Genomic DNA, 9,847 nt, shown 5'->3' on the forward strand with positions numbered 1-9,847 from the left:
GAAAAGGTTGCCCAGAGAAGCTATGGATGTCCCATCCCTGGAAGGCCAAGCTGGAAGGGAGCCATGGGCAGCTTGATCTAGTGAAAAGTATCCCTGCCCACAACAGTGGGGTTGGACTAGATGACCTTCAGGGCTCCATTTCAACCTGAACTCAGTTTACACACCAACCACTCCCTGATTCCACACTCAGGGCTTCAGTTAGCTAACAGCTATACACCTGAGCTACACCAAGAGATCCAGCTGAGTACAGATGCTTAAAAACTATCTGTTCCTCTACCTGGCTTCTAACAGTGTGTCTTAGGAGACCTGCTCATAAGATATATCTCCTTGTGCATGTGCCTGGTTCAGGCTGTTTTTTGAGCTCTAACAATCACTGAACTGGAAATATTTGTCAGTAAAGTTACAAAGTTCTCAAGAACATATTAACAGATAGGGCTCAGAATGCTTATTTATTGTTTGTTTAACTGTTGTTTTGCCACTAGGCTGATAGGAACTGAATGCTTCATTTGCTGGCACGTGCCAGTTGGCTTGACTTCATTCATAAATGTCACGTGACCTGTGTTTCTTACTGTCCTCCTAGTAAATGAGTAATGTGAAATGCCATTTCTCAGTGCACACAAAACTGTTCATTTTTTGCTCATTTGTTATAACTGATAATCCAGAATAGAATAGAATGAGAGAAGAGGAGAGGAAGAAAAGGAGAGGAGAGGAGAGGAGAGGAGAGGAGAGGAGAGGAGAGGAGAGGAGAGGAGAGGAGAGGAGAGGAGAGGAGAGGAGAGGAGAGGAGAGGAGAGTTCAACTGGAAGAGATCTTCAAACACAAAATCCTATAGGTTAACTTAATTGATGACCTAAACTAACCTCACTAATTTTGCAAGAATTGGACCATAGAACATCATGATTCATCGCTTCATTGACAAAAGGAGCAGTGGAGCAGACAGCCGTGATAAAACTAAGACAGCACTGCCTCCCATCCACACAACTTGATTTTGGAGAACGTGTCTTCATGCTCTTATTCCAGCTTTAATCAATTCCATAAAAATGTGTAAATAACTGGGTAACAACTGTGGTTGCAAGAGCACTTCCCATTACCTGATAAACTGGATTATTTTGAGAAAGACTAGCTGCCAAGTAAAATGATCTAACAATAAAGGGTTTTAATGTGAAAAGAAGAGTTATTAAGAATAAATTAATTGTTACGGAAAATAAAAAATCTTTCACTACACTGAAATCCACCAGATGACAGATGAATATTCTAAGAAATGATAGAGGACTCAGATGAAATAACAAATCAAATTTCACAGAAATATTGAATTCCTGCAGTGGCAGACTGTCAGATGAATTGACCTGGTTTTCTGAGTCTTCTCCATCCGATTTCAGTTGTCCCTTCTAGCAGCTTGGTGTAAGAGTAAGCTGCATGCCAAAATCAGAAATACAGGTTCTATGGCGGTTTTAATAATTTAGTAAACTTTCACATGAGGGATATGATGAATTTTCTTTTCTTCTAATTGTCTTAATATGAAGAATGCTGAGATATGGCCACGATGCAACATAGGTATGTTTAGGATGAAAGTATAAAACCAGGTCTTCATCTTGAAAGACATGTTTTGTGAGATCATTATCTTTCTGATAAGATGTATCACCTTATTTTCTCTCCAGTGACTAGAAATCTTGCTTAAATCTATCTGCAAACAGCTGAAAGACTTAGCATGTGGAAGAAGGACATCATGGATGAGTATTTTGGGCTGGCAGCTCAAACTGTGATACGATCGTAATACATTCCTCATACAATATATGACAGTTTTCCCATCTTTCTACTTGAATCTTCATGTAAAAGGAAAGCAAAAAGACAATCACAGAGTACAAATCACAACTCAAAGGTAAAAAATACAAAGATAAAAAAAATAAGCAAGCAGAATTGAAAGCTCTGAAAATAAATCCAGTGGTTAGAGATTCTTAAAATATGAAGCAGAGAAAATATATAAATTTTAATGTAGACTCTCACTTCAGAATTTGTATAATGCATCCATTATCCAGAATTTATGTAATACATCATTACCTTGTTAACACTGCTAAGTGCATTCCACTTGGTTATAATAATTGCAAAGAACAAGACTGTTTGGGTTTTGTGGCACTTCTAGTAATTGTCTTAGTGTTTTCAAATGTTCTGGTTTTGAGGCTTCTGCACACTGTTAAGACATAGTCTTCACTGATGGTAACGCAGATATTTATGCTACTTCTTTCAGTGTTCCTGCTGCTGCCTGTACAGTGAAGGCTGCAATGGAGATCTGCCTCTTAACTTCTTTCCAGGCTTCATCTTGATCAGCTTTGTTTTTAATGTCAAACATGGCATCATAGATCCCTGGGAATGATTCTCCTGCATACTTGTTATGGCTGCTTGGAGCAAAGATAACGTGTCTGTAATTAAGGGGAAAAAAATATTCTGTAATAGGAAAATATTTTTTTCTGAATAAATCTGGTGTTTCTACATTCTTTGTCAAATTCTTGACACTGAAGGTGTAAATAAAGATTGTCATTAAAGCCACAATGCCTACAGTCTATGAAGAAAGAAAATTAAACGAGCTACATTACTCCATGCAAATTCAACGACTTTGTAGCTAGGAAGTCTTGAGATAAAACTGACTAAAGCATTTCCCTTTCCCTCATATCAGAAGAAAGAGAAAGATTAAAAAAAGAAAAAAAGAGCCAGCATCTTTTCTCACAGATATACACAGTCTTTGACAGATACAGGCATGCTCTGAGGTATGATAGTTAATGTTCTAACAACAGGCTGTTCTCAAGAGATTTTTAATCAGAAGTCATGAGAGAGAGGATTGTAAATCTTACATTCTCCTTCTATAGTTACTTTTTATTGGAAAGATTACTGTTCAGAATACAAAATAGTAAAAGGATGAAAAAGCTAAGCTCAATTTGGCTATTTTGCCTCTCCAACAAAATTTATTTTTTGAACTGGAAGAGAGAACTAGTGAATTCACTGCTGCTGGAGGACTGCCCTCTATAATGTATTTGCTAGCATGCCTGTTCTGCTACGATGAGTCAAATTTTAGATGTTTCCAGTATACCCTATGTCATTCCAAATCACAGCTTCCTAAAGATTTTTTACCAGAGAATTTGCACTGGGACCAGAGCCAAACTTTTTGATCTGTTTAGAAGCCCACTAAGATCAATGTAAATGGATTTTTTTGATTTGAATATGCTTACAGCAAGACTCACTGTGTATAGAGTCTGTCAGCGAAGTTTTCCCTAGCACTGTTTCCTTTTCAATCTTACTTTTCCTATTTAATGGACTTTTACTATGTTCAATAAAGTCATTACAATTTCATTTAGAGATCCATAAATTACAAAGAAATTCTCATATAGTATTTCAGGCAGAAAGTGAAAAATAACCCTTACTTACCTATAAAATGGCCTTCCAGGTAAACCAAGTGGATCGATGAAAGCCCTTTCTAGAAACATGACTTGATCATTTAACGATCTAACAGCAAGCAGGCTAAAAAGAAAACAACAAAAGAATACATCAGCTACAGTTTTTTGCTTACTCCTTCCATGCCATGAGATGTATAGAGCTCTGGATATATGAAGGACAGTAGATCCAGGATGTTGAACTTGAACCATAGCCCACAGAAGACAGACCATGACAACTAACCTGCACGAGCAAATTATGCTATTCTATACTGTGAGACAGTCTGGTGTATAAATCATAGAATCATAGAATGGCTTGGGTTGAAAAGGACCACAATGATCACCTAGTTTCAACCCCCCTGCTACGTGCAGGGTCACCAACCACCAGAGCAGGCTGCCCAGAGCCACATCCAGCCTGACCTTGAATGCCTCCAGGGATGGGGCATCCACAGCCTCCTTGGGCAACCTGTTCCAGTGTGTCACCACCCTCTGGGTGAAAAATAATGTTTAGATTTAGGTCAATCATCAGTAAAATGATTCTCATTTGCTACTGTGCTGCAGAATTATCAAGACATGTTACTGAGTCACAAAGATTAATGGTAAAGTATTTTCTTCTATATTTACTTTGAAACTTCAGCTATGTTTACCGACACATGTTAGTGATTCAGGAAAACAAATACATTGAAATTTACAACTGTATAAGCTTGGTATCTGACAGGAGTTACAAAATCAAAATAACTAAGGCAGAAGAGGGAAGTCATGATTTGCAAATGGAGCACAAAACAGAAAATGAATTACATTCTAGCTTAAAAGTCATTTTTTCTGCTTATGCCAACTAACCTTTTTTCAAATAACATGATATAAGCACCATAGAAATATGAAGCCCAGAAAAATGTCTCATATATGCAATATGTCATAAATCTAATATTTTACATAAATTTATCTCTCTTCAAAGTTGCCACTATTACAAATAGGGCTTTTATTCTTAGTATTCCACAAGGGCAAGCCTTTGGCTAAGCTCAATTCTTCCCATGAAATGTAACATATGTCTACATATATATAAAAGGAAGTACAGTTTTGTGTCACAATCATGCACCATCCAAGTGCTTCTCCTGAGCAGAACTGACATTCATTACCTTGGATACTTTTCAAAGTGAAAATGGCTAGATTTCCAGGCTCTCCAGTGTCTCTCTGATGTCCACTAGTTCAACACTTTCATATTCTGTTTCTCAGAATAATCAGATCCTTAAAGACAAGAGCCCATAAGGACTTCAAATGACCACCTGTTATTTGTCATCATGGTTATTCAGGGGACTAAATGCAAGTGAAGACAATACCCTCTGAGCCCTACGAAGATTTGGTTGAAAAACAGTTAAACTTACTTGTTGATATCTATTTGTTGCAGTCTATCATGAAATCTATGGGCAACTTCTGTAAAATTCTTCACAGCTGAAAAGAGAGCATCTGAAGGGAGCAGAAAGAAAGGAATTGGAACGCTTATAAATTAAAATAAGGCATCACTACAATTAACAGAGGAATTAAAAGATTATACCTACCGAAGGATACATTGTATGCTGCCAGTTCTTCCTCATGATTCCTTGACATATTATAGATGATATGAGCATAGTTGCTCAGAGCTGATGCATAATCTCTACAGTCAAAAGGAAGCAGAATAGAGTTGGCCAATTCAAACACCAGCCCTCCCCGTACCTGAGCTACTGTCAGATGATTCTTGAAAGAGGGATCATAAAATCTTTCCACAATTTCATAGGTTTCATACACACTGTGGTAAACTGGATAGCTGCTATATTTTTCTACATTCTGAAACAAACAAAATCAAACAAATTCATTATTCAAATCAGCCACAGATACTTTATGTTTGTTTGAAAACCTTGGCTGTAGGATTTAAGGCACAGTAAAGTGAAGTGTTCAGGTCACAATACTACTCTGTAGCCGCTATGGACAATCACATGGGAAGAACTGCTCAGTGGTGGAGCTAGCTCTTAGACATCAGCTTATGATGAAGTGGTTACCTGGAGATGCTCTTTCCAATGACCTGGTGGACCTAAAGAAAGTAGCCAAGAACAGACACAACTTCTAGTTTTCTAAATTAATGTGAATTTGCCCTTCCTCTCTTTGGATCTCAACAGTTATTTCTGTTTACGTCTTTGGCTATGTTTTTTCACAGGAAAAGACTAAATTTAATAGATTGCTTCTCAAACACTTCTCAGTTGTTTTCATACCAAGAACCAGAGTCGACCCTATATTCTTCACAAAACTGCTGAATTCAAAACTTCATAAGCCATAAAATTCATTTAAAAGACATCATAAGCCACTGAACCCTTCCTGAACCATAAGTAATTTTGAGTACATCCACTTACTCCAAATAAAATTCCTCTTCTCTTGTCTGATTGACACCAGGCTGACAATTCCTGTTTATTAAGTATTTGTAACATAGTAGCATATAGAGTTCCAGTTAGGAACTGAGACTCCACTCTAACACAGTAAACTGAACTATTCCAAAAAGCTACCACTGTGAATGGCTCATTTACACTTATTATTCAGGCAACTGCAAGGGAGATAGAATTACTAAGATGCAGACTTACCCAGTTTTTACTGTAACGTGCTCTGCCTGAAGCAATGCCAAGACGTTGAAAAAAGACCTCAAAGTCATTGCCAGAACCCAGTTTATTTATTCTTTTAACAAGAAAAAAGAAAATGCCTTGAGTGACAATACTCAAAATACATTTTCCAGTTTGTTTCCAAGTGCTGAGATAGCTATTTATTCTCCCGTTACAGTCACTACATGATCTTTCCCTAGCATGTTCTTTCTTTCAGTACACCACAGATTCCCTGAAAGCCCTGCATTGTATTCATCTCCTACCAATAACTGTACTCTCAGGAGGACAGAGCCAGTGCAGAGAAAACATTGAAGGGAAAAATTTAACTCACTGCCTTTAATAATTAAGAAGACCAAAATACCTTCTTCCTGCTAAACTTGCATTATTTCCAGTCTCTCAACTGAGAAAAAACATAACAGTACTAGCATGGCTTCACATAAGAGAATCAGTTTCTTAGATTCAGTAAATTCTGAAGGACAGTATTACAAAAACCTGCTTGGTGTGCTCCGTAGCCACAGAAATTTAGAGCCCTGCTAGGAAACCGGAAGAAACTGCAAGGGAATGCTATTGTGTTATCATCTAGTGCTCCTGCCACTGGCTTTCACATACTACTTTTATATGTCTGCATCTCTAAACTACGCCAACACTACTTTTAACTTACAAAACCTCCTGTTGATGCTACAAGTCCAAGTTCATATAAGTGTTGTATGATACCGTATCAGTGGCAATCAAACTCTGAAATCTGTATCTGTTGAAAATCACGCTGTTTCATTCAAGTGCTCAGTTTTTCAGTGGGTATTTCTTTAACTACAACTACAAGCTGCAGTAAGTTCTGGCATTGCCTTCATTTTCTTTTGTCACTTACCTGGGGACCTCTTTATATTCTGTTGATGGATTTTTTTTATACCAGCTCTCATAAAGAGATTTTCCTTCAAACCCTTCATCAGGACTTGGTATCTAGAAAATATATATTGCACAAAAAAAAGACAAAAGGTACAGTGTTAAATATTACCAGTCAATGAAACTAAAACTGGCCATCACTTAAAGCCTATGGCTTAGGACAATTAATAAATAGAAGTCTTAATCCCTTATCCTTTCTACATTTCCAGTTCAAACTTTTAAATGCACATTTTTCAAAGGAATATTTTATTTGCTAAAAATAAGTAACTTTAAATGAAAGAAAACACAAGAAAAGCAAAACATTTTATGTCAGTATTTACCTTCTGATACTTTTAATGAGATGTTCAGTCATTTAATTTAAATACTAGAATATTATGGAAAAAAAAAAGCTTCTTGCTTTAATTGGCAGGAAATTTCAAACAATTCTGTCTTGGTTTAATTTACAATTGTTTTTTTCCTTGTTTCAGTTCAAAAAGGATTTCCAGGGAAGTTTTAGTGATCTTAGAAGGACAAAGTGTGCAGCACTGAGTGCTTCCATCAATATTACTGCTACAGAGGTATACAAGTATTATCTAGTTCATTCCTATCACTGTTTTCAGACAGCTTCCAAGATTACTGAGCACAATAAAGACTGTATATTTTTCAGCTTTGTTTTCACTGACAGGCAGCTGAGGTTTCATTGCTTTTACTGTATTAAATTTTTTTACTCTCTATTTTTGTTTTAATGTATTTCTAAGAATGACTCCATTATAGCAATCAAAATAAAATACGCTTGGCTATATGGACATGGAGCTAACAGCTTAAAGAAGCATGTTAACATTTTCTGCCACAGGTTAATTTTGGATGGGGTTACAGAACCTCCTTCCTCATGAGTGATCTCTTCAGACACCAGCTACCAACAGGGTCTAGTAACATGTGTTAATCAGCCTTTGTTGCTGCTTTCCAGCTCAAGGAAGGGTTATGCAACCATGTTTACTGGTATTTAGGTCAACAATTTAATGATGGCTCTGGTGTGCAAAGTGAGGCTCTAATGACCTGATTTTCTGCAGTTCTGAACTCCCACATTTAGCACAAGTTACCATGGGAACTGCAGGTGATCAGCTCTTCCACAGTTCCATACATCCAGATATCTTTAACTGGGTATCTAAATTTAACACAGTTAAATTGTATTTGTTGTCTTTCAATTGCCAGAAAATGCTTACATTGAGTTACTATACTTCCTTTACCTTGGTAGAAAAGAAAGCAACATGACATCATATTTTATACACTAAGTCCTATCTAGTAAATAAATAGTGAATGCTGTGGCTAAAAACTTAAAGCAATATTACCTCTTTGGTCACACTGTACACCAGTTTGTACATCAGTGGTGTGCAATCCACTCTTAGTGTATAGTTTCCTGAAAAACAGAACAAAAATATTCATATGAAGAAGGAAGTTCAGCCAAAGCCTTGTGCCATTATCAGTTAATAAGAAAGACATTAGAAAATTACACACGCTACAAGGAACAAGCTGATTCTTCCTGCAGAGGGGCTCTTCTCCTTTGAGCTAGTTAGGATGAATTATAGACCAACTTCTTAAGCAACCATAAGAGCTTTTCTTATGCCCCTATGCTGATTACAAACATTATGAGAGGGATGTAGACCCTACTGAGTTGCTACAGAACTGCTGACAGAGGCACAACAATTGTTGCTCACCATGACTCCCCAAATAATGTAGCTGCTATAACGCATTTCTTCCCTAAAGCAACAGGAATGGAATATCTGAAGGATGCTTTACAATTCTGGGTCACCATTTCCTTCCACACTCACTATTACATTAACTCAACAACATTATCATGCTCAGGCTTTCACAGATTTCTAAGTCAAGCTGCCTCCCAGTCATCCATAAATACATCTCTATTTCTATAAAATGCAAGCTAAAACAATATACCTTCAATGGAAGAATCTGCATTGATATAAGCCACTCCTCGTGATTGCAATAGTTTGGCATTTTCCTGAGAAGGAAAAGAGAAAGAAAATGTTGATGAACTTCTCTCCTCAGAACAATTTTTCTGACCACAGAAGTAACAGCTGTTTCAGGTAAGGTCATATGATCTACTGCACTGAGTAGATCTACCTTGGGGAGTCTGTAAGGAAAACTGTGCATATGTAAGATAGACAGAGAGCAACTGAGAGAGGAAGTGCTGCTTTCTTAAACAGATTTCTTAAAGATCTGCCATTGTGAAGACTTGTCTTGTAGCCACATCAGTTTACCTCAGCCCACTCTGTTGATCCTAGCAAGCCAAATTCCTCTGCATCCCAGCTTGCAAATATCACTGTTCTCCGTGGTCTCCATCCTGCAGTAAGACCATAAAAAGTGTATTACCACAATAAAAACAGCTCATGTCATTTCTGAGGTGTTCATCTTTTATCTCGATTTGTGGAAAAAGAGGAACTTTAAACATAATTTTCTCTCTAATCTAATAAGGCTTTATTATTTTTTAGCAATCTCATATCCACTTTAATATCATGCCAAAAATGTACACTTTTTCTCCTCTCAACAAAGTTTTCTCAAATTTAAAACTGAACAAGAAAAAAGAATGTCTGTGCATAAATTCTTGAAAGAAAGCTTTTCTATCTGCTCATTTCAACTTCGTGCACACTGTAAATCGATTGTACTTTAACAAAAAGCTGTATTTGGAAAGTTGTCACGTCTAGTACTCAATTTCTTTGATTTGTTTCACAAATATCAGATTTCCATACCTAGATCATCTTCAAAACAAAGTTATTTCACTTGAAGTTCTGCAGTTCATTCAAACCCAGGCTGAATGCAGCAGGCTTTATTGCCTTGCCTCTCTAACTTTGCACAAAGTTTGAGGATACTGGAATCTTTCAGTCATTTGCCCCCTTACAACTTTTTTTTTTT

At 36.9% G+C, this 9,847-nt stretch overlaps 1 protein-coding gene across 1 annotated transcript; it reads right to left on the reverse strand.

Annotated features, from left to right (window-relative positions):
• Positions 1 to 1,961: 1,961 nt before the first annotated feature.
• Positions 1,962 to 9,303, reverse strand: LOC100550377 (putative N-acetylated-alpha-linked acidic dipeptidase; the record flags this gene model as incomplete). Its single annotated transcript, XM_019612106.1, has 9 exons — positions 1,962 to 2,417; positions 3,418 to 3,510; positions 4,805 to 4,886; positions 4,979 to 5,243; positions 6,029 to 6,119; positions 6,909 to 7,000; positions 8,272 to 8,339; positions 8,873 to 8,936; positions 9,196 to 9,303. Coding segments are annotated over 9 exons (1,053 nt in total), but the record flags the coding sequence as incomplete, so codon positions are not given.
• Between the last annotated feature and the right edge of the window lie 544 nt (positions 9,304 to 9,847).

This window comes from Meleagris gallopavo, chromosome 1, assembly GCF_000146605.3.
Source record: "Meleagris gallopavo isolate NT-WF06-2002-E0010 breed Aviagen turkey brand Nicholas breeding stock chromosome 1, Turkey_5.1, whole genome shotgun sequence".
Taxonomy (NCBI): domain Eukaryota; kingdom Metazoa; phylum Chordata; class Aves; order Galliformes; family Phasianidae; genus Meleagris; species Meleagris gallopavo.